At 42.0% G+C, this 23,931-nt stretch overlaps 1 protein-coding gene across 2 annotated transcripts in view; it reads left to right on the top strand.

Moving 5' to 3' along the window:
• Nucleotides 1–23,931, top strand: part of MICU2 (mitochondrial calcium uptake 2) — a 241,111-nt gene that overhangs the window by 125,548 nt on the left and 91,632 nt on the right. For both annotated transcript variants that reach the window (XM_033948674.1, XM_033948672.1), the window contains exons 3-4: nt 13,822–13,853; nt 14,205–14,280. In XM_033948674.1, coding sequence (XP_033804565.1) covers nt 13,822–13,853; nt 14,205–14,280 — 108 coding nt within the window. The remainder of the gene's footprint in view (nt 1–13,821; nt 13,854–14,204; nt 14,281–23,931) is intronic.

Raw genomic sequence — 23,931 nt, 5'->3', positions numbered from 1 at the left:
TTTGTAAAAAGGTTAAAGTCTGGTGGACCCATGTCTAGATTGTAGGGAGCATGAGGTAACACCTCCCAGCCGTATTTGCATAGTTTTTCAATGACGAGTGGCGAGCTCCATCTTCCCATGGCCAAAAAAATATCAACAATCTCAATCAAAAGTCAAAAAATGATGATTTTTGCTTATAATCAAGAAGGCATTATCATCATCACAGACAAAGTTCCATGTGGAAGAAGTGTCACAGCAGTGTATTATCGTGATTTTTTGCAAAAAATCCACAAAACTCGACATCAGTTGCTCTTGGCTGGCCCACTCATTCTTCACGACAATATTCGCCCACCACATAGGGAATGTCATTGAAAAACTACACAAATACGGCTGGGAGGTGTTACTTCATGCTCCCTACAGTCCAGACATGAGTCCACCAGACTTTGAACTTTTTCCAAAGTTGAAACAACCTATGCATGGACATCGTTATGCATCTCTGGAAGAGCTTTCTTCTGCCGGTACCCGAGCCATTCGGCAACTGAACAAAAACGGTGTCTTGGATGGAAATAATGAAGATTCCCAGACGTTGGGACTCAAAGCAGGGAGACTATATTGAAGGATTATAAAGAAATACTTGAAAAAAAAAATAGTGTGCATTATTTATGAAATGACTCTTGTATTTCACATGGATAAATATTCTTTGTGACAGAATAAATTCTGGACCTCTTCACTTCCTTCTTACACAGTCTTCAAATAATCTAGAAGGTGATTGTTTCATTTTATCTTTCCCTCCTTGGTTTAGTAAGAAAAACAAAACCCTTGTACCTTAAAGCTGAACCACAAAGGATTAGGAATAGTAGTAGTAAAGTGGATTTTAAATGATATATTGAATGGAATAAAGGTTTTACCAGAAAATAATCCAGATTTCAGTGTGATTTATGTAGCGGGCAAGTCTTCTTGTCATATTCTGTGTTTATGTGCTTTGGTATAGAAGCCAACATAACTTATTTCATATGGGATATTCTTTGGCAACCAATAGGCTGAAATGCCAGTCTCTGGAATGTATTTATCCACCAGTTGCATCTGGTTTCTTCATTCAGCCAAATGCTTAAACTTTTGGCCTTCATAACTGCTGGCTGTCTCAGCAGCTCAGAATTGCCTTTGAGGTTTCTGATTTGCTGTTTGGATGCTTTTAGGGGAATGTGCTCATAACTATATATTTCAAAACAAGGCTGTGTAAGAAGATTGCACAGAAGCTATGTAGAAGTCTTTCATAGTAATGAAAAATAAATATTTTACCATAATTGGATTTGTTTGACACAACAAAGAGTATCCTGCATGGATTTTTATAAGTAGTTATTAATTGCTGGTGAAGGGTAAATTACAAACCATTTGTGTTTTATATTCTTTGATATACTGTACTTCTCTCTTGATTATGCCAGGAATATCACTAAGGTCTTACCATTAGTTTGTTATCCAATTCCCTAAATTGGGGACCCTAAAATCCAGTTCTCGAGGTCAACAATGTGTACATGAGATCTATTTACATGTAATGGAAGCAGTGAATGCAAATAGATCTCATACATATTCATTGTGGAAATCCTGAAAACGAGGCTGGGTTGTGCACCTTGAGAACTGGATTTGAGGACCCCTGCCTTAAATAAACTGCTAGTTCCCATTTTCTTCCTACCCCACCACCAGCCCTGTCTGTATATCCTCTGTGCATTCTCAGTAGATCTACTCTCTGGCCAGCCACCTAAAATGAGATACTTTCTGCATATTGACAAATTTATTTTCTCTCATAATATCCATATTTCTGCAATGGAAATTCCTATTAGTATAATATCAAATAATTATCAGTTGTAAGAGCAACGGGGTTGAGTAATGAGACCTTTGTAAGAGAGGATCTAATCCCTATCCCCTGGTGATACCACCATGACCTCAGGCAAGTCCATCTCACATCTCACTGTTCCATACACTCTTCCAAACTGTAGGCATACTGGTACATGAACCTACCACACCCAACTCTAATGAGGCTGAGTACTGCCTTGATTAAAAATCCAAAATTAATTTGATGATTGATTTCACCCCTTATAGAATGTGACACAGTAATAGGAAAAGCAGTAATATTGCTGTAACCATGGTAATTCCCAAAGTGATGGAGACAATCAGCACAGTATTAGTGGAGTGGAAGACTAGCCTAATGGTTTCTGTAGCTCTTTGTGACTCTGGGCAAGTCACTTAACCCTCCATTTCCACAGATACACATATTATATGTAAACTGCTTTGATTGCAACCACAGAAAGGTGGTATATATATCAAGTTCCATCTCCCCCCTCCCCCCATTCCCACAATAATGATCATGATCACAGTTTTATCAAGGGTCTGAGATGCATTACATCTAATACATCTAAAATGTCAGCTCACTGATTTGGAAAAACAGCTAATTAACAATCTTGGAAACTTTTGAGAAGGTATTGCCATTTTGATAGATCAAGGAAATGGTTTGGCCTGATCGCCAAATAAATAAATAATCTAAGTCAGCTTGCCAAGTATCTTTTAGCTATTCCAGCAACCAGTATCTCATTTGCTGGACTTACATAGATGACCAAAGAACACAGCTGAAGCCTGAAATGATTGATGACTTTTATTTTTACCTGGACTTTAGGAAATGATGAGCTATATAATCAGTAGGCATAGTGCTGAAACATGGCCATGTCGGGTCTATCAATAAAGGTTCTTGGATTGGACTTGTGTAGTGTCTTCGTTTGTAGCCATCTCTGATCCTTTTCTGTTTAGTTCTTTAAGGTATCGCAGATCCTTAACATTTGTGGCTTAATGCTTTGTTTTTTAATTCTTAGTTACCAATGGTGGTATAAGCATTGCTTTTTATCAGATTTTATTATTATATCAGCTTTTATTATTAGGCATTGCAAAGAAGCATTGTAATGTACGTACTCTAATTCAGAATTCTGTGGCCAGAATTATTTCTGGCATTAGATAGCATGCATGCCACTTGGCTTGTGGCAGCTACATTGGTTTCTCATGCATAAACAAATATGTAAAGTTAAGCACATGATTTTCAAATGTATGAGGAATATGATGAAAGTTTATTTGTGCATTCCAATAGAGAGGTACAGTGTGTAATTGTCTGCCCTAACTTCAGCATTCTAAACAGGGTCAGGAAATAGTTCTATCATTACAGTGATGTTGCAGCCTTGTTTCTTTTGCAAGTGCTGCAGAAGACCATTTTTTCTTCTTCTTTTTTTTGCAGTTGAGCTGTTTGATTTCACTTCAGCTATTTTGTGCCAGGATCATGTCACTTACTGGCACTCATACTTAATGCTGGGATCTGACCATAAAGTTTACATTACATTACATTAATGTCTTCTATCCCACCAATACCTTTCAGTTCTAGGCAGTTTACAACAAGAAATTAGCCTGGGCATTCCCAGGGAGATTACAAGGTTGATAGCTATAGTATGCGTCGGGATCTGGGAAAGGTCGATACGGTTTGGTAAGATCATTTGACAAATTTCTTGAATAGTATGGTTTTCAGTTCTTTCCTGAATATTTTGTAGTTTGGTGTCATGGTCAGCAGATTTGAGAAGTGGTGGTCTATTTTTGCTGCTCTGGTGGCTAGTAGACCGTCATATATTTTTTTGCTTTGCATGCCTTTGATTGGGGGGTGGGTAAAGTGTGCTTGAGTTCTCCTTGGTCTTGATGTGTTTTTCCTGATCAGTTCAGATAGCTTGGTCCATTTCCATTTAGGGCTTTGAATAGGGTGCAGTAGAATTTGTGTTGTACTGGGAGCCAGTGTGAGTTTTGGAAAGCTGAGGTAATGTGGTCATATGTTTTTTTAGCGAGTATATTAGTCTTAGGGCTGTATTTTGGACTGTTTGTAATTGTTTTAGCAACTTGGCGGGGCATGACAGGTAAAGTATGTTACAGTAGTCCAGGGGTCCTAGGACTAGCATTTGTACTGTGAGTTTGAATTGTTAGTTATTGAAGTATTTTCAGATTTGTCTTAAGTTGCGCATTGTTGCAAATGCCTTCTGAACCGTTTTGCTGATTTGAAGTTGCATGGTGCAGCCTTTATCTATCATTATTCCCAGCAGTTTTAGGTTGGGTTGTAAGGGATATGTGATGGAGTTTATTTCTAGGTTTGTTATGGTTGGGGTTTTGTTTCTTTCTAGAAGTAAGAATTTGGTTTTGTCTTGGTTCAGTTTTAATTTGTGGTCTCTCATCCATTTTGACACTGTTTCTAGTGTAATGTGTAGTTTGTTCGTTGTGTTGGGGATGGGGTGGTCGAAAAGCAGGAGGATGGTGATATTGTCTGCGTAGCTGTATGACGTTATGCCTTGTTTGTCTAAGCATGTGCCAAGTGTGGCTATGTAAAGTTTGAAGAGTGTTGGTGATAGTGGGGAGCCTTGGGGGACTCCGCAAGGGTTATTCCAGGATTCTGATTGTTCATTGTTTGCTTTTACTCTGTATCTTCTTGAGCGGAGGAATCCTTCAAACCAATTGTAGACTTTGCCTGTGATTCCTATTGCCTCCAGTGTTTGCAGTAGGATGTTGTGATCTACTAGGTCGAATGCTGCTGTGAGATAAAGTTATATGAGTAGCATTTTTTTTGCCTTTGCTTAGGTGTTATTTGGCTGTGTCTAGGAGAGAGACTAGTAGTGTTTCTGTACTGTAGTTGCCTCTGAAGCCTGATTGTGAGGGGTGAAGTATGTTGTGAATTTCTAAGTATTAGGTGATAAGTTTTGCTACGAGGCCTTCCATTAGTTTCAGGTATAGTGGTATTGAGGCTATAGGTCTATAATTAGATGACTGATCTGTTGCTCCCTTTGGGCCTTTCAGAATAGGGGTTATGATGATTTCGGTGAGTTCTTGTGGAAATTGACCCTCTGTGAACATGTAACTAATCCACCGCATGAGGTGGGTGCGGAATCTAATGCTGGCGGCTTTTAACAGGTATGGGGGACAGTAGTTGAGGTCGCAGGCTGCATGATTATATTTTTTGTAGAGTTTGTCTAGGTCGTGCCATTGTGTGTCTGGGAAATCTGACCAGTTTCTGTCTGCTGCGTAGGCCTTGTTTTCTATAGGTGGTATAGTGATTTAGTCGAGGTGGTTTGGGGTCCTGGTGAAGGTGTTTCTGGCTGTTGATATTTTGTTTCTGAAGAATTCAGCCAATTCATTGGCTGTGGGTGGAGGGGCGGTTTGGTGTCTGTGAGTTCCTTTAGTAGTTTGAAAAGATTTTTGGTGTCTTGGATTTCTGTGCCTATCTGATTGGTGTAGTATGCCTTTCTTTTAGCTTTTGTTTGTTCAGTGTTCTCCAGGTTGTTTTTGTGTGTTCTTGGTTGTTTTTTCTCCATTCTCTTTCAAGATGTCTGCATTGTCATTTGAGTTGCAGTAGTTCGTTGTGAAACCATTTATCTGAGCATCTGCAGATTCTGGTCTTTTTCTGTGATTGTGTCATGTCTTCAAGGATGGATGTGCTTAGGGTGCACCAGTGGTTAATGAAGTCCTTGTGGTTTCCATCTTGTATCATGGTGTCTACTTTGTTCCAAAATTTAGGTGGCTCGATCTATTTGTCAAACATACCAGAAAGAACTATGAAGAGCCATTCAAAAATATTTTTAGTGCTGAGAAGTCTGGTCCATCAAAATTAAAATTGGTGGCATCTATCCCTATGGTTCCAAGAGCTGTGTTGGACACTGGGTATGCATCAGCATGAAGGAGGTCACCATCTGCCACTGCATTAAGGATTGATAGTGCCCACCAGAACCCACACCAAGGACACATCAGCACTGTGGGATATTATGCTGTGTTTTGGGTGAAGGCCAAGAAACATCAGTTCTAGTTCCCTTTGAGAGATGGTACCAGGAACACTAGGGCACCAGCATCGCTGGTACCTGTCTACAAAGTTTCAAGTACAATGATCCAGCCTCCACTGAACTGAGACCAGCCTTCCCATTTGACTTAATGCCTTCTGTAGACTTGACCACAGTGGCTGAGCTCCTGCCTTTACTGGTATATGCCCTTGAAGAGCAGATATAAGCTATGCTTCAAGGAGAGCTGGGGTGGCTTCTCATCTGAAATGATGCTGAGACATTAAGGGTATTGATGTTGGACCCAAAGACGGCCCAGTCCATCCCGGAGGCCCTTACTTTGCCTGTTGGCTGTGTATAGATGCCATTGCCTGGAGGAGTGTTTGTGCTGGCTGACACAATGTTGGTGCCCAGTTCCACATTGGAGGAAGCTTTCTCGAGGCCCAGGACCCTGCCTGTACCTCAGTGCTCTCACCCGGAGCCTGGCCATGGGGCCAGTATATTGAGGCAGATGCAGACTCAGAGAATTACTATCATGAGGCTGATTCAGGCCACTCACGGGAGTCTGAACAAAACCCAGAAGAGCTCTTCAAGAAGGGGGTTTCATGGTCTCCTTTCAGATCCCTCCACTCCTTGTGAGAGGAAAAAGTCTCCCCCTGAGGAGCTCTGTTTTACCAGTTTTGTCTAGGAGATAGCTCGGTGGGATGTTGAGGACATCCTTGACTGTGACTTCCCCTCTTAAGCAAGTTGTGATGGTGCCCGTTCATAGAATCTTTTGAGTTATACAGATGAAGCCGTGGGAGACCCTTCCTCTCTGTGCAGCCTATTCATAAGAGAGCCAACTCTAAAGAGTTCAGAAGGCTTCTGGATTTGAGAAACTCCAGCTTCTTCACCATACTATGATGGACAAATCTGCTCTAAAAAGAGTCAAGAGCTCTAAGACTTCCTCCATGGTGCTTCTGAGGAGAGATGCTAGGAATTTGGAGTTTTTGGGGAGGTAAATGTTTCAGAATGCTATGCTATCCTCCCATATACATTCTTAGCTCTTCATAAGCAAACACTTGCAGGTATTAGTTCATAGAGTGGTGGAGTTCTCACACACTCTGCCACCTGAGAAGATGCAGAGCTTTGCCAGATATTAGCCAGGCAGCAGGAGTACTAAAAGCACATGGCTCAAGCAACAATGATGCTTTCAGTGTCATTTATAGGACCTTGGCTATGAGTATTGGGATGCATACACTCACCTGGCTGTGTGTATCATACCTATAACCAGTGGTTCAGGAGAAGCTGTCAGATGTCCTGTATTAGGGTTATAATCTTTCTAGTGGCAAGGTTAAAGAGGTCACCAGCGTAATCAAGAAGACAACTAATGGCATCAAATCAGTCTAAAGACTCACTCCTGGTATAACCTCCACTTCCAGAAGATATTTAGATGCAGAACAAAGAAAAATTTATTAATCTCAAAGGTGTAGGTTTCCTCCTCCTCCCTCCTGCCCTTCGCAGCCAGCCCAGACCTCTTGCTCCTGTCCAAGGCAGCAGAAGGCTCAGAAATTCCAGCCAACTCCCAGTCTAAGCAAGAGAAGTGCTTTTGACTTATTCCAGGAGAGCATAGAACAGTAAAAGTAACTATTCCTGAAGACCTAACAGTAGGAAGGAGGCTGAATATTTTACCAAGACAGGTGGCTCATTATAATTTCAGACCAGTGGATCCACATGGGTTATGTCCTTCATTGGTAAAAATGTCAACCAAATTGCCCACCAAGAGCATTAAACTTAAGTTCTCAAAACCAGGGACTGATTTTACATTTAATGCACAATAACTGTAAAATTTTAAAGCCTTTAGTAAAAGGTGCCCTATTAATTCTAACATAAATGTAATTACCAATGCAGCCCTTATAGACCAGGAATTTTTCAAATCTTGATTGTTCTTCACTCATATTACAAAGTGTGTTCAGATATTTTCTCTCCAGTATATTGCATATGGTTCTGGAGTGTCTTTCAATACTCTGTGCACTGCTGCCACCTCCTGTATACATTTTTAATTAGTTGCCTTATCATTCTAAACACACAAGGTGAAGTATATAAGAAATTATAAGTTATCAAAATCAAACAGTTAAAACAGTCAAATGTTCATTTTACCCTAATAAATCAGAGAAATTACCAAATTACATGTCAATATTAAAACAATGTAATTAAGGGATACACTTCCCACAGTAAAATATCCAGGTTCTGCAATGGTCCAGCAACTATTACTCAGAATAGGAGTAAAAATAAGCCCTTGAAAATGATAAAAATCCTTCTAAAGCAGCCATACATAAGCCAGGACATGGTAAGAAGGACACGGTACTACTCGAAAGGGTCCAGAGAAGAGCGACTAAGATGGTTAAGGGGCTGGAGGAGTTGCCGTATAGTGAAAGATTAGAAAAACTCGGCCTCTTCTCCCTCAAATAGAGGAGATTGAGAGGGGACATGATTGAAACATTCAAGGTACTGAAGGGAATAGACTTGGTGGAAAAGGACAGGTTGTTCACTCTGTCCAAGGTAGGGAGAACGAGAGGGCACTCTCTAAAATTGAAAGGGGATAGATTCCGTATGAATGTAAGGAAGTTCTTCTTCACCCAGAGAGTGGTAGAAAACTGGAACGTTCTTCCGGAGTCTGTCATAGGGGAAAACACCCTCCAGGGATTCAAGACAAAGTTAGACAAGTTCCTGCTGAACCGGAACATACACAGTCTCAGGGCACTGGTCTTTCACCAGAGGGCCACCGCGTGAGCGGACTGCTGGGCACGATGGACCACTGGCCTGACCTAGCAGCGGCAATTCTTATGTTCTTATCCTCTAGTTATATCATCCTTATTAGTGCAATAAGGCCTGAGAAAACAACCATGATTTTAATTAGTGCAATAAGACCTGAGAAAACAACCATGATTTTAACTATTCTTAAATATAAGGGATTTTTTTTTCTCAAGACAAATTTCTGAAGAGATATGAATCTATGATTTTGTGACATAATAACTGAAGGTCTACCAAGATTGGCATTTGAAACGTAGTGAAAGTATCATTTTGCATTTCAGTGCACTTCAATGTAATTCATAAATTCAAAGAAAGCAATATGTAAAGCATGTTTGACACATGTAAAATATGCTTATAAAATTACCTAGCATTATATAGTACAGTACATATACAAATATTAGGTTCCACTGTGAACATTCCTCCTTGGTTCTGAGTACTAATTCTATCCCTTATTTGAGTACTGGTTCTGGATGGCTGATGTCTTTACTTTTATCTGTCATTGCATGTTTATATTCCTGTGTGCGCTGTTAACATGCGCTGGTAAAGTTTTAAACTGTTTTCATTCTTTGCTCTAACTTTGTATAATATTGGGGTTGATGGTGTTGAAGCTCTCAAAGCACCGGATTGTGATTCGTCACTCATATCTGACTGTTTGGCTGGAGTGAGTGTGGTCCCAGCACCATTACTTCTCTCGCCAATTCATGCGCTCCACTAAGAACTAGATCTAGAATTGCTTCACCTCTTGTCAGTTCCTGAACCAGCTGCTCCATAAAGCAGTCCTTGATTTCATTAAGTAATTTTATCTCCCTAGCATGTATGATGATACATTTGCCCAGTCAATATCGGGGTAGTTGAAATCACCTATAATTACTGTTACCCAGTTTGTTATCCTCCCTAATTTCTGATAACATTTCAGCATCTGTCCGTTCATCCTGGTCAAGCAGACGATAGTACACTCCTATCATTATCCTTTTCCCCCTTACACAAGGAATTTCTACCCATAGGGATTCCAAGGTGTGTTCCTGCTCCTGTAGAATTTTGAATCCATTTGATTCAAGGCCCTCCTTAACATTTAACGCTATTCCTCCACCGATTCGATCCACCCTATCACTATGATATAATTTGTATCCCGTTATGACAGTGTCTCATTGGTTATCTTCCTTCCACCAGGTTTCAGGGATGCCTATTATATCTATCTTTTCATGTAGTGTAATACATTCTGACTCTCCCATTTTGTTTCTTAGGCTTCTGCCATTTGCATACAGACATTTCAAACCTTATTTGTCATATCTATTTACAATTTGCTCAGCAGTTGGCTTAGACAATTTACAACCTTTAAAACCAGCCTGCTCTGAATTTAAGGAAACCTGGTCTACTGTGGCCTGTATTGCAATCGCACTATCAGGATGCTCTGACTTCCCTTCTATAATGATATCTTTTAAAGATATCTTGTTTCAAACCATGCTCTTTTGAGCGACTGTCAGCCTTCCCCCAGTTTCTAGTTTAAAAGCTGCTCTATCTTATTTTTAAACGTCGATGCCAGCAGTCTGGTTATACCCTGGTTAAGGTGGAGCCTATCTTTGCAGAATAGATTCTCCCTTCCCCAGTATGTTGCCTAGTTCCTAACAAATCTAAAACCCACCTCCCTGCACCATCGCCTCATCCACTTATTGAGATTCCAGAGCAGATCAGAAAGGCACCTTACACTTGCATGTAGGAGAAACTGAGGAGCAGGAGGCGGAGCCGATAAAGATACCTTCTACACAACTAGTTGTGTAGTTACGTGGAAGTAGATTCCGAAAAAGCCGAACTACTGAATGAATACTTCTGCTCAGTCTTCACCTGTGAGGCACCGGGACACGGTCCCCATTTGAAGGCAACACAAAGCACAGAAGACCCGTTTCAGAATTTTGAGTTCACACCAGGTGAAGTTTACAGTGAACTGGCAAGACTCAAGGTGAACAAAGCCATGGGACCAGACAATTTGCACCCAAGAATGCTCAGAGAATTGAGCGATGTCCTGGCGAAACCGTTGGCTGAGCTATTCAATCTCTCCCTAAGTAAGGGGAAAGTTCCCCTGGACTGGAAATTAGCTAATGTCGTTCCTCTGCATAAAAAGGATTGCAGGGCAGAGGCTGCGAATTATAGACCGGTGAGTCTCACATCAATAGTGTGCAAACTCATGGAAACACTAATTAAAAGCAAATTGGACACGATCTTGAATGAAGGGAATCTTCGGGATCCCAGTCAGCATGGATTCACCAAGGGTAGGTCCTGCCAATCCAATCTCATCAACTTCTTTGACTGGGTAACAAGAAAGTTGGACTTGGGAGAGTTTTTTGACGTCGTGTACCTGGACTTCAGGAAAGCTTTTGACAGTGTCCCACACCGCAGGCTGCTAAGCAAGATGGAATCGATGGGGTTAGGAGAGACACTAACTGCATGGGTCAACGATTGGCTGAGTGGCAGACTTCAGAGGGTGGTGGTTAATGGTACCCTCTCTAAAACATCGGAGGTGACCAGTGGAGTGCCGCAGGGCTCTGTCCTGGGTCCACTCCTTTTCAACATATTCATAGGGGATCTGACTCAAGGGCTTCAAGGTAAAATAACACTATTCGCCGATGACGCCAAACTATGTAATATAGTAAGTGAATGCAGTTTACAGAATTATATGGCGCAGGACCTGCTTACATTGGAAAGTTGGTCCTCAACCTGGCAGCTAGGCTTCAATGCTAAGAAATGTAAGGTCATGCACCTCGGAAGCGGAAATCCATGCAGGACGTACTTCTTGAACGGAGAAACTTTAACTAGGACTTCAGCAGAACGAGATTTAGGAGTAATCATCAGTGCAGACATGAAAACTGCCATCAAGTGGAGAAGGCTTCATCTAAGGCAAGGCAGATATTGTAAGGTTGTATCAATAGAAGTTTCGTCAGCCGAAAGCCTGAAGTCATAATGCCGTTGTACAGGGCCATGGTGAGACCTCATCTGGAGTACTGTGTGCAATTCTGGAGGCCACATTTCATTAAAGATGTGCGCAGAATTGAATCGGTTCAACGGACGACCACCAGGATGATCTCGGGGCTCAAGGGTCTCTCGTATGAAGAGAGACTGAACAAATTGCAGCTCTACACTCTTGAGGAACGTAGGAAGAGGAGAGACATGATCGAAACATTTAAGTACCTCACGGGACGTGTCGAAGTGGAAGATGATATTTTCTTTCTCAAGGGACCCTCGGCCACAAGAGGGCACCCGCTCAAACTCAGGGGCGGAAAATTTCATGGTGACACCAGAAAGTATTTCTTCACAGAGAGAGTGGTTGATCATTGGAACAAGCTTCCAGTGCTGGTGATCGAGGCAGACAGCGTGCCAGACTTTAAGAATAAATGGGATACCCTTGTGGGATCCCTACGAGGGTCAAGATAAGGAAATTGGGTCATTAGGGCGTAGACAGGGGGTGGGTAAGCAGAGTGGGCAGACTTGATGGGCTGTAGCCCTTTTCTGCCGTCATCTTCTATGTTTCTATGTAACTAGGGTTACCAGATGTCCGGGAAAACTCAGACATGTCCTTTTTTTAGAGAACTGTCCAGGTGCCCAGATGGATTTTCCAAAACCCAGCAGTTTGTCTGGGATTTGGAAAGCCCTGACGAGCTCAGGCTGCATCTGGAGGGCCTCTAAACATACGCAGATGATGTTACACACATTCATACCTGCTCCAGACCCTCCAAACAAGGCCTAAGCTTGTCGGGGAAGATGAGAGAAGGCTTTGTGGGGGCGGAACTGGGGGCAGGGGCAGAATGGGGTGGGGCTGGGGTAGGTCAGAGGCAGGATGGGACCGGGGCTATGTGTCTGGGGTTTTACCACTCAAAATATGGTAACCCTGTACACAACTCGCGATTAGAAGTGAATTACCCACTGGTTCAAGACTCATATGCCTTTTACACTAGAATTTACATTTTAATTTAGAAAATGTCAAAAGTTGACATCTTTAGGTAATACTGACATAGCTACATAGATGACTAGATTTTTAAAAACCCAGAATCCATCAAGTCCAGCTTCTCAATTCCTGCTTCTGGAAACATCTGTGGTTTCATAAGTACTATAAGAAAATTTAACTCTGGGTCTTCATACCGTGTTTCCCCAAAATAAGACCTACCCCGAAAATAAGCCCTAGCATGATTTTCAGGTAGGTCCTAATATAAGCCCTACCCCTAAAATAAGCCCTAGTTGGAACGACCCCTGAATCCCTTTCCAAATGTCCCCGACACTCCCGATTTACCGGCAGTAGCGCTTTCTCTCTCCCCCCATGTGCAACATCTTTCCTCCCCTCTCCCCCATCTCCTTGCGCAGCATCTTTCTATCCTTCCTCCCCATCCTGCACTGCAGAAACCCAATGACCCTCCCACAGCGAGGCTGACATACCTCTGTTTCAAACAGCAATAGCGGCAGCACTGAACAGGCTGCTTCGCAGCCTTCCTCTTGCCGCATCACTGATGATGTCAGTGATGCAGCATAAGGAAGGCCCCGGCAAGGAAGGCCCTGAGGCACCCTGTTCAGTGCTGCCACCACTGCTGTTTAGAATGGAGGTATGTCGGCCTTGCGGTGGGGGTTGTCAGGATTCTGCATGGGGCGATGTGAGGGAAAAATGGAAAGATGCTGCACAGGGGGATGGGTTGACGGGGAAAGATGCTGCATGGGGGGGAATGGCTTTGATCTGTTCCACAAAGATCTCAAGGCTTTTATTTCTGAAATGTTATGATATCTAAAATTCAGTTTGTTTAAGGATGATCTGTAATTTGTTTATTTGTTAACCATTTAAAGATCTATGTTATAAGGAAGATGTGGCATACAAGAACAATGCTTAGATTTGATCAGATCCAATGCAACACAATGAAATTGCTTTCGGGGTTCTGCTGCACAAGGGGATGGGTGAGAGATGATTGTTGTACACACACACAAAAAAAAGAAATCCCTGAAAATAAGCCCTAGTGCATTTTTTAGAACCAAAATTAATATGACAGTGTCTTATTTTCAGGGAAACACAGTCTTATCTCAGCACTGTACTTTCATTGCTACAGTGTGGAATCATTACTCTGCTTTTCTGTATCATTTTCCTATTAATATGTAAAACCTTCTTCCTTCAAGTCACCAGATGTTAAAGCAGAGTTACTTTCATGTATTAATAAATATGGTTGGTTGTTTTTATTTCTTACAGGTAAAGCTATGCCTAAGAATCTGACAAAAAAGGTAAGTAAAACAGTATCTCCATTCTTAGGCCTCTTTTACCAAGCTGAATAGCATGGGCTGATATGATATATGTACCAAAGCCCATAGAGATTGAATGGGCTTCAGTGCATTTGCCGCATGGCCTTCACTACCGCAGCTTGATAAAAGGGCCTTAATTTTTTTTTTTTAATGCCTACATTCTAACCATACAGATGTAGCCAATATCTGATGTTTCCAAATTTATTTCAGTTTGGAAAATATTCTTTGCCATTCATTTTTAAATGTGTATATTATCTACAGTACTTTGGTATAATATCTGAAAACTAATTTTAGAATGTTGGTTTTTTTTTTCATCTTTTCTTGAATTTGGAGGAGTTGGAGGCCACGTTGTCACAAGCCACAAGGGTTAAACCTGGAACAACCCTTTTTAGAGACCTTGGAGACAAAGGTAATGTATGGACACTGCTTATATAAGCAGTGATTTTGTTTTGTGTGAATTTATGTGCAGGACTAGCAAGTGTGCATTTTGATTTTCATTCTACAATACACAGCACCAAAACTGTTAAACAATTAAAAGTTTGAAAAGAGTAGTATTCCTGCTTCTGGAAATATCTTTTCTTTGTTTAAAAAATGTGTTTCATTGTACAGGTTTAAAATTAAACAAGACTGGGAGAGTAAACACAATTATTGGGTCACTAATTTTGGGGGGGATCAGTGATTTTGGGGAGTCACTAATTTTGGGGTCTAAGGACTATTGTGTAAAAGAAATGTTGTACTTTGGGGTTAAATAGCTGTTTTTTAAACTAGCCTAATAATCCCCCCTTTTATAAAGCTGCATTTGGCTTTTTTATCACCAGCCAAGGTGGTAAAAGCTCCAGTGCTCATAGAATTCCTTTGGGCATCGGAGCTTTTATCTCTGTGGCCGGTGATTAATTAAAAAAAAAAGCCTAACATGGTTCCATAAAGAGGGGGGCGATATTAGTTACCCATTGGGAGTGTTGAGTTGGTTTATTAAGATGTAAAACAAAAAATAATTCATTGGTACCATGTAACTTGCATTTTTAAATGTAAATAAAAATATTTAAATTACAATATTAAGTATAGAATATGTAATTCATAAATTACAGTAAGAAATAGAAGCCCTCTTTGATACATACTGCTTATGTGCAAGATGAAAATTCTTGACTATCCTGAGGGGATATTTTCTAACATGGAAACAAGCTTTAAATATTATGTAATCATTTGTCTCAGGCTTTCCCTCAATAAAGGAACACACCTCCAGGTGTTGTTAGGTCCTATAAAACTCAACACAGCTCTGGTAATGCTATGAGTGCTTGGTGGGGGTGGGGGTGGGGGCTAGGGAGCTGTCCCTCCAGAGCACTGCATTGATTCAGTGCAGCAAAAAGACACTTTTCACACACTGGGTTTGTTATTTTCGGAAAGGTTTTACTGAATCAAATGGTAAACCTGCTAAAAAAAAAAAAATTAACAAAAATATATTCTAGCAAAGCAGAAATATAGTCCTACAGAAAACAAAAATAGTCAACCCTGACAGTTTCTAAAAAGGTGAAGTGGGGAGGACCTTTTGGCCTCTTTCTCCTTTAAGACATCCCAGAAGTAAATTTGGGTTCTTCTAAATTTCAGACTGGTATACTGTCTATATCTAGACAGTTTCCATACAAAACATACATAGCATAGCATTACATAAAGCTGAGTCTTCATGACATTTCTTGCCCACTTCCATCTATTGCCTGTACAAATAGAAGTCTTTTCTTACATGAAAGCAGATACAAATAGCTGTGTTTTCAATAATTTTTTAAATTTTAATCTGTCAGCACATAGGTATAATTGCCCCATCAATGCGTTCTACATTTTAACACCTGCCACACAAAAAAGCAGCTGCTCTAGTCTTAGCATATCGTACTGTAGTTGATGTTTCAAGTAACATGGCATTTTCTGAACACAGTGCTCGGCTGGGACAGTATAACATCAGCAATTGCTTAAAATATAAAAGTATTGGATGGTAGAGCTTTTGATGAACAATCAAGATTATACTGATTGTCCTTGAATACCTGCTGCTGCTATTCAGATATGGATCTCCTCTCACCAAGATAAATATCTTTCCATAATGTAGAGTTCTCTGTTAGTGCAGAGGTCAGAACCCATGGGCTTTTGCGTGATTTTCGTTGGTATCGCCCTGACCGAGGCTTGGCTTCTTTCCCTTCCAAAGGAGGCTTCTTTCAGTGCATGCAGTCCTTTCGAGGAGCCTGTCCGGGGGGTGGGGGTGTTATGACTCCTCCAGTGGCTCTGCCTCCACCCGTTTGGCTCAATGACTCGTGGGTCCTTCCTCAGGTTCCAGTGAAAGCCCAGTTCTGGGAGTTTTACTGGGGGTGGGCTAAGATCACTATGGATCAGTGGGTCCCAGAGGTGATTTGGGACGGCTATGCGCTCAAGTTTTACCGGCCATTGCTACCAGATTTTTCATTTCTTTGTCAGGCAACTTGGAAGAAGCAGACTTTTCATCAGATGCTGCAAAGTTTTGCTGGACCTCAAAGTGGTGGTTCCAGTGCCCCCTCAGGAGATTCACACTGGCAAGTACTCCATTTACTTCATGATACCCAAGAAAGAGGGGTCTTTTCAACCTATTTTGGATCTGAAAGGTGTCAACAGGGCGCTTCGGGTTCCGTCTTTTCGCATGGAGACCCTGAAATCTGTAATCCTCACTGTTCAACCTGGGGAATTTCTGACTTCTCTCGACCTGATGGAGGCCTACCTGCATGTTACGATTCGGGCCTCCCATCAACGATTCCTTCGCTTTGCAATTTTGTGAAAGCACTATCAGATTTGTGTGCTTCCTTTTGGTCTGGTCACAGCTCCATGGACTTTCACTAAGATTACGGTAGGGGTGGAGATGGCCTTGCACAAGAAGGACATTCTGGTTCATCCTTATCTGGACGACTGGTTGATTTGAGCAAAGTATTTTCAGGAGAGCTCCCGGGTCACGACTTGGGTTGTGGAGTTTCTTCAGTCACTGGGCTGGGTAGTCAACCTGTCCAAAAGCCGGTTGACTCCGTCTCAGCGCTTGGAGTATCTCGGAGTTCTCTTTGGCACCAGCTTGGGGAGAGTATTCCTTCCCAAGGCCCAGGTGTTGATATTGCAGTTGCAGATTCGCTCCCTGATTGATTGTCGTTGTCCTCAGGCGCAGGATTTTCTGCAGGTCTTGGGGGTTGATGGCGGCCTCCCTAGAAGTAGTCAGGTGGGCTTGGACTCGCAGGACAGGGATCTCAAAGTCCCTCCTTGAGGGCCGCAATCCAGTCGGAGTTTCAGGATTTCCCCAATGAATATGCATTGAAAGCAGTGCATGCACATAGATCTCATGCATATTCATTGGGGAAATCCTGAAAACCCGACTGGATTGCGGCCCTCAAGGAGGGACTTTGAGACCTCTGCTATAGGGGGAATGAGGTAGAGTGGGGAAAGAGATAATTTAGGATTGAGATTGAAAGTTAAAGGAAATGAGGCATTGTATGGTTTACTTGAAAGTTTATTGAATTTTTCAATAAAATATTTCACATAAGAAAAAATAAATATCCCCATATATAGAGATTGTCATTTTAAGTTGCTTCAGTCTTCCTAGTTAATTTTTGAGTTATCTATATAAAGACTTGAGGCCCAATATTCACTAAAGCTGAGTTTTTAAATTTAGGCCTTTGTTTTAGAAAGGTTGTAGAGATTAGAATTTAGATATCCAGTTTGGGAATGGCTGAAATGACCCTGAATTTTACAGAGCTTTTTATAAAATGCATATAAGCATGTGCAGGGAGTACACATGTATTTGCTGACATGTACATGAGGAGCAGCCATTTTACAAATTTACACATGCACAGAAAGAGGAACACAAACTCAGCATTTTCTACATGTAAATGCTAGCAATTACACAAGGAAGTGGGGATTTTGTGACTTACACATGTAAGTACTGGTGATTCTACATATAACCAACACATTGTACAAGTCTATACATATAGAGGGGCATAATCAAAAGAAACGTCTAAGTGTGATTAGGACGTATAGCACTAGACGCCCAAAGTTATCAGTGGAAATATGCCCATTCTTGAAAAATACATATAAAAAATTTTTTTCCCCAAAAATCATCTATCTGGACATCCATGGCATTGTTCGCCCAGACCGCTAGTACCTCTATCTTTATACCACATTCTCGACCAAAATTTCATCCAAGTCCCATATGCCCAGAAAAGACCATTTGGATGTGGGAAAGGCCAGCATTGTGATGGACTGGCCACCCAGACATGGCAACAGAGCAGTGGGGCACCTTACAGGTCACTGCTGTGAACTTCACAAAAAGGGTGCCAGATAAACATCTCAGCAGAACTCTCTTATAGAATATGGTAAGCTCCCCAAAACACACTGTACCCACCTGTCTACAACCCCAATAGTCCTTATGGCTGCAGGTGCCACTTATATGACAGTATAGTATGGATTGGTTTTTTTGGGGGGGCTCACATTTTCTGCCATGAATGTAGTGGTTAGAGTGGCTTTTGGGCCTGGGTCCTCCTCTCTATGGTTCACTAGTCCACCCCCCAGGCTACTTAAGACACCTATATACAGCTCCACTAGGCTTTCCTATAGCAGGTGCTGATGTTCCGGAGACAGGTATATACATTTTTAGTCTGATATTTGTGGGAGTGTGAGGGGGTCAGTGATCACTGGGGGAGTGTGGGGGGGTCTTTACGTTGTCTCTTGAGTGGTTATCTGGTCACTTTGGATACATTTTGGCACTTATACCTACTTTTACATTGTCTAACTTACAACGTATAAGTTTCATCCAGGAAGTCTCGTGCAACATTCGATTATCCCTGCAGGATGAATAAGCCATTGCCAAAAAACAATACTAAGCTTGTATTCTTTGTGCTCCTAAATTTAAGAATTTAGTGAAATTTGGAGCATAAATTTCAGATGTTATCCCTCAAATTTTCTCAGATGCTAATTTAGAAACCTAACTCTTAAAGTAAGTAGAATAAACCCTTAGAAAACTAACCCCATGATTTTTTTAAGATTTTTTTTTTTAATATACTTAGTAAATCAGGTCCTCAGTCTGGCACTCAGTGAGCAAAAGGAGAGAAGGAAAAAACTGGATTAAAACAGAAGGCCAAACTGATTTCAATATCATGCAAGCCTGAGAGTTGGAAAATGTCTTCGTTAACATTATTAATTAGTGAATCTATGAAAAAAAAAAACCAACTAAGCCTTCAGTTTTAATTTTTTTTAAATTATTTTTTAATTGGACTATAATAGGTAATAGAAATTTCAAAGAATTGGTTCTAGCAATGTTTTCAGTCAAAATAAGCTGCTTTCGTGCATTCCATTTCTCACATTATAATGGTTCCAGAGTTTCTTTCTGTCTAGACAAAACCCATCAGCACTGCTGTTCAAAGATCTGCTTTGTGTTTTTAGATCATAACATAAAGGTTAGGCATTATCCATTGTTTAGAGGGATTTTTCCAGTATACTCAAGATAATAAAATAATTTCAAAGAGAAGTCTAATTCAGCTCCAGCTGAGTCTCAGCCTCTGTGGTCAGAGCTGTGTAAAAGTAGCTGGTAAAAAAGTGTTTGGCTTGTAAGCTAGGCTATATGGGAACAGTTCCATAGTAAAAATCTGCTTCAAGTCAGCCAGATGTTTGTTGATGATAATACAATCTGTCACAGTGAGAGGATGTAAAATGTTTCAATCTTGCATAAATGCTTTTGAGGTACATTTGGAAAACTAATTAGAATTATTTTTCTAAGTTGATTTTGCTCTGTGGAAAGGCTATCACAATTTAGCAGACTTAAATTTTTCTGATACACAGTAAGAAAATCAGATGATACTAGATATCCATTAATCTTGTATAACATTACTGATGATTTTTAAGACAGGAAATTGATAAAGAGCAAAAGGAAAAGTTTACATTGGTGTAGCATACTGGCTGCATCAAGGTTTATGACCAGAATGGGACTATAAGTTAAGTGACCTTACGTCAGATGTCAACATAAAAGCCCTGCAATGGATACTGTTAATGAAAAGAGCTGGTAAGGTGGTTATCAATATGTCACTGATTCAAAGGGAGCCAGTTAAAACAACATGTGAAGTCGTCATGAGAGGAACCACACACAGATTTGCCTGGGATAGGCATGTGGGATCTCTTACAGAAAGGAAGAGATAATGGCTATTCCAGTGCAATAGGTGAGACATTCTAGACAAGAAGGTTATTTCCCCATACTCGCATGCTCTGTAGAAGGAATCCACTCCGGAATTTTCACTCTGCCTCTATAGTATTTCATGGATCGGTTTAGCACCTTCTACAATCTTTCTTTCTGCAAGCTGTGTGTGTTCTGTTCTCCCCATTTTATTGTTTTAAATTTAATGTAATGTCATCCCCTTTTCGGGTAATTTCACGTTTGGAGCAATTTTGGGCCTCTGTCTTCTTGAGAATTCACAGATTACGATCTGTAGCTGACAGGCCAATCCCTTTTTGGGTTCCTACTAGCCAGTCTGCGTAATTTTCCTTGGAGCTCAGGGCCATCCCTGAAGTAGTCTCACCTTCTGTTAAGCAGGGGTTGAGTGCAGACTGTTAGGCACGTTTAGGGGGCTCAGCGGTGTTCTGCAGCATGCCAGCTGCATTTTCGCACCTCCTTCCATCCTGGTGTGCCTCTGGTGGTCCGCTGGGGTGGATGCATTGTCAAAGAATGGAGTCTGACTGGCAGCCCAAAGATCAGCTTTGTGAGAGCATTCCCAGCATTGTGACAGTGAATTCTTTTACAGCTACTGAGAAAGAGCTGTGAGCAGGTGGAGTCCAGTGTATCAGGTCACAGTGAGTACAAGTTGCTGTCAGCTTGTGAGAGATGGGGAAAGTATAAAAGGGTTTTTTTCTGAGTTTCTGCATGTTCCCCTGTGTTCTCCCTCCTGAAAATCCTAAAATCGCTGTTTTTGGACTTTGGGAAGTGTGAAAACTATCGCATTTTTGGCACAAATTTGGTGCCGGTGACCATCTTGGATTTTTAGTGATCTTTTTTCTTCTTCTCCCCGCTTCTTCAAAACTTTGACTTTTGCCTGGAAAACTTCTGGGATGGAGTCCTTGGGGTCTCCTCTTATGAATTCATGCTAGGATTACGTAAATTTAATGCTTTTAGAGCATCCTTGTGCCGCGTGGTGCAGCTGGGAGGAACTGTAGTGCCCGGCTTAGCTTTCCACCCACAGAAACAGCTGATCAGATGCTCAGCCAGCCCGGCGGGGCGGTCTCTATTACTTTTGGGGCTCGGCATGGCTGGTTCTTTGGTCAGCCTGGCTGTGGACCTTCCACAGCCTAAGACACGCAAATTTAAGTCATCTAAGGGTGATACGATGCCCCAGAAGCCGGATACCTTCTCTAAAATCATGAGGATTTGTAGTCGGAGTTAAAAAAAAAAAGTTCTTCTCCTGAGCAGTTTCTTTCCCCCCAAGACATTTTTGGGTGACGTAAGGCATAGTGCCTTTGGGCATGTACTTGCCTCCGCCTGATCTGGCTGTTCTGCCTGCTCATGATTTGGGGGATCAGGATGCTGATCTTAACCTCTCTGATCCATTGTTTGACAGTGCAGCTCTTCCTGGATCAGGGAATCCAGACTTGTGTGCTGGATCCGTGGATTCTTTGGGGGATCCGGATCCTGGTGGTGATCCTACTGTCCTGTGCTTATGGTTCTGCCTTATCTTTCTGCTGAATCTTTGCAGGAATTGAACTTACTGACTCAGCCGACTCTATTCATTTCTTATCCATAGCTTTGTAGTGGACGCTTGCACTCTGCAACCTTTCCCTGGCATCTGGATATGAGTTTTATGGTCTCTGAGCAATTTGACTCTCCAGAAGGTACTTTGAAGAGTGCTAGAACTATGCCCCGCTTGTATCCACTGGCGCAAGAGTATCAGCAGCTTTTGGGGCAGCTCAAGGTGGATTCCTTGGTGGCACAAGTGACTAAGCGCTCTTCTCTTCCCAGTGATGGGGAGTTGTGTTGAAGGATATGCAGGACAGCTGTGTGGATGTGGTCCTCGGGGAAACTTTCTGAAACAGCCAATTTGGGCATCAAAGCTGCTGTGGCGACGTCTTTTGTTGCATGCGCCTGTCTCATAGAAACATAGAGTATGACGGCAGAAAAGGGCTGTTGGCCCAACACGTCTGCCCACTCAAAAGAACCCTCCCCTTTAAAGAACACTCCCCCTAAGCAATTCCCTAAAGTGAACCCACATGTTTATCCCATTGTTTCTTGAAGTCGAGCACATTGCTGGCTTCAACTATCTGACGTGGAAGGCCATTCCAACGATCAACCACCCTTTCGGTGAAGAAGTATTTCCTGATGTCACCATGAAATCTCCCACCCTTGAGTTTGAGCGGATGCCCTCTTGTTGCCGTGGGACCAGTAAGAAAAAGGATATCTTCCTCCACCTCGGTACGGCCTGTAAGATATTTGAACGTTTCTATCATGTCTCCACTCTCTCTGCGTTCTTCGAGAGAATATAACTGTAGCCTGCTTAGACGTTCTTCATATGGGAGATCCTTGAGTCCTGAGACCATCTTAGTGGCCATTCGCTGATCTGAGTCCATTCTCTTCACATTATATAGTGGATATCTTTTGAAAGTGCTGGCAAAAGTGCCAGCGTACTCCATTTCGGCCCGCTGAATGCTCTGGATAAGGCAGTGGGCTGGTGATTCCATTTCCAAGGCAACTTTAGTGAGGCTGTCTTTTAAGGGTCAGTTATTATTTAGCAAAGGCCTGGATGTCCTCATGGATTTGATATTGGACCATCGCCCAAAGGCCCTGCCCGATAGTAGACCCAGATGCTCCAGGGGTTCTGGGTGTTCTAATTTTCGGGGCTCCAGACACTCCAGATAGTATGCACATTCCACGTTGCAGAGATTTTCCCAGAGCTTCCAAGGTCAGTATGCGGGCTACAGGCATTCCCAACCTTCCGCCGCCCATCCTGCATACCCTGCCAGAAAGACACAATGATGCCAGGATGCCAAATGCCCCTCTGCAGATAGGGGGCCAGCTCTCTGAGTTTCTGCCTGCCTGGATGCACATTACAGAAAAAAAATGAACTCCCAAAGAACTGCCAGAGAAACTTAACAAGATACCAATAAGGAGGCAGTAATGATCAATAGGTTCTCAAAGAAATCGTTGGCTGTCTAAAACCTGCAGCACACAACAGTGAGCTCCACAAGATTTAAAGAAATCAATAATTTAATTTAATTAGGAAGTGCCCTCAGTGTGATAAGGCAGCGAAAGGAGCAATGCTCCTGCGCTCGAATCATGAGACAAGGACAACCAGTCCCTGCCCCCACACCATCATAGGGCTCTTCCAGTGTGTGTGAGATGAATAAATCAATCAAAAAGTGCAAAAATAAAGCACAAGGCAACACACACGGGTAAAGACAGGCAACAGTCTCTAAGAGAACCTCCCCCAGAAACCAGAATCACACACAGCCGACTTAGCTGGAATAAAGTGAAGGACGAACTCCCCAAGAGCAAAGAAGAACGCCAACATTTTCTTCTTTGTTTTCCATTCCTTTGCTGGATAATTCCTAACATTCTATTTGCTTTCTTAGCAGCTGCCGCACATGAGGGTTTCAACATATCCTCACCAATGACACACCTGATGGGCCGCCGCGGGTGCAGACCGCTGAGCAGGATGGACCTATGGTCTGCCTCAGCGGAGGCAACTTCTTATGTTCTTATGTTTTTCTGGGTAGTGACTCCTAACACAGAACCCAGCATCACATGGCTATAGTTCTGGTTCCTATTTCCCACATGTATCACTTTGCACTTGCTCACATTAAATGTCATCTGCCATTTTGGTGCTCAGTCTTCCAGTCTCACAAGATCCTCTTGCAATTTTTCACAATCCTCTTGCGATTTAGCAACTTTGACTTCAATTTCACTGAATACCCAAATCTCACCTGGACACCCCTTGACTTTGCAACCGCACTATCAGACCTGGGAATCATCCAGATAGTCGACGCCCCCAAGCACTCCTCCAACAACATACTAGACTTGGTATTTATCCTAAAT

This window comes from Geotrypetes seraphini, chromosome 6 (genome assembly GCF_902459505.1).
Source record: "Geotrypetes seraphini chromosome 6, aGeoSer1.1, whole genome shotgun sequence".
Classification (NCBI taxonomy): Eukaryota; Metazoa; Chordata; class Amphibia; order Gymnophiona; family Dermophiidae; genus Geotrypetes; species Geotrypetes seraphini.
Note: the sequence above shows the minus strand (reverse complement) of the source record. Positions and strands in the feature narration are given on the sequence as shown.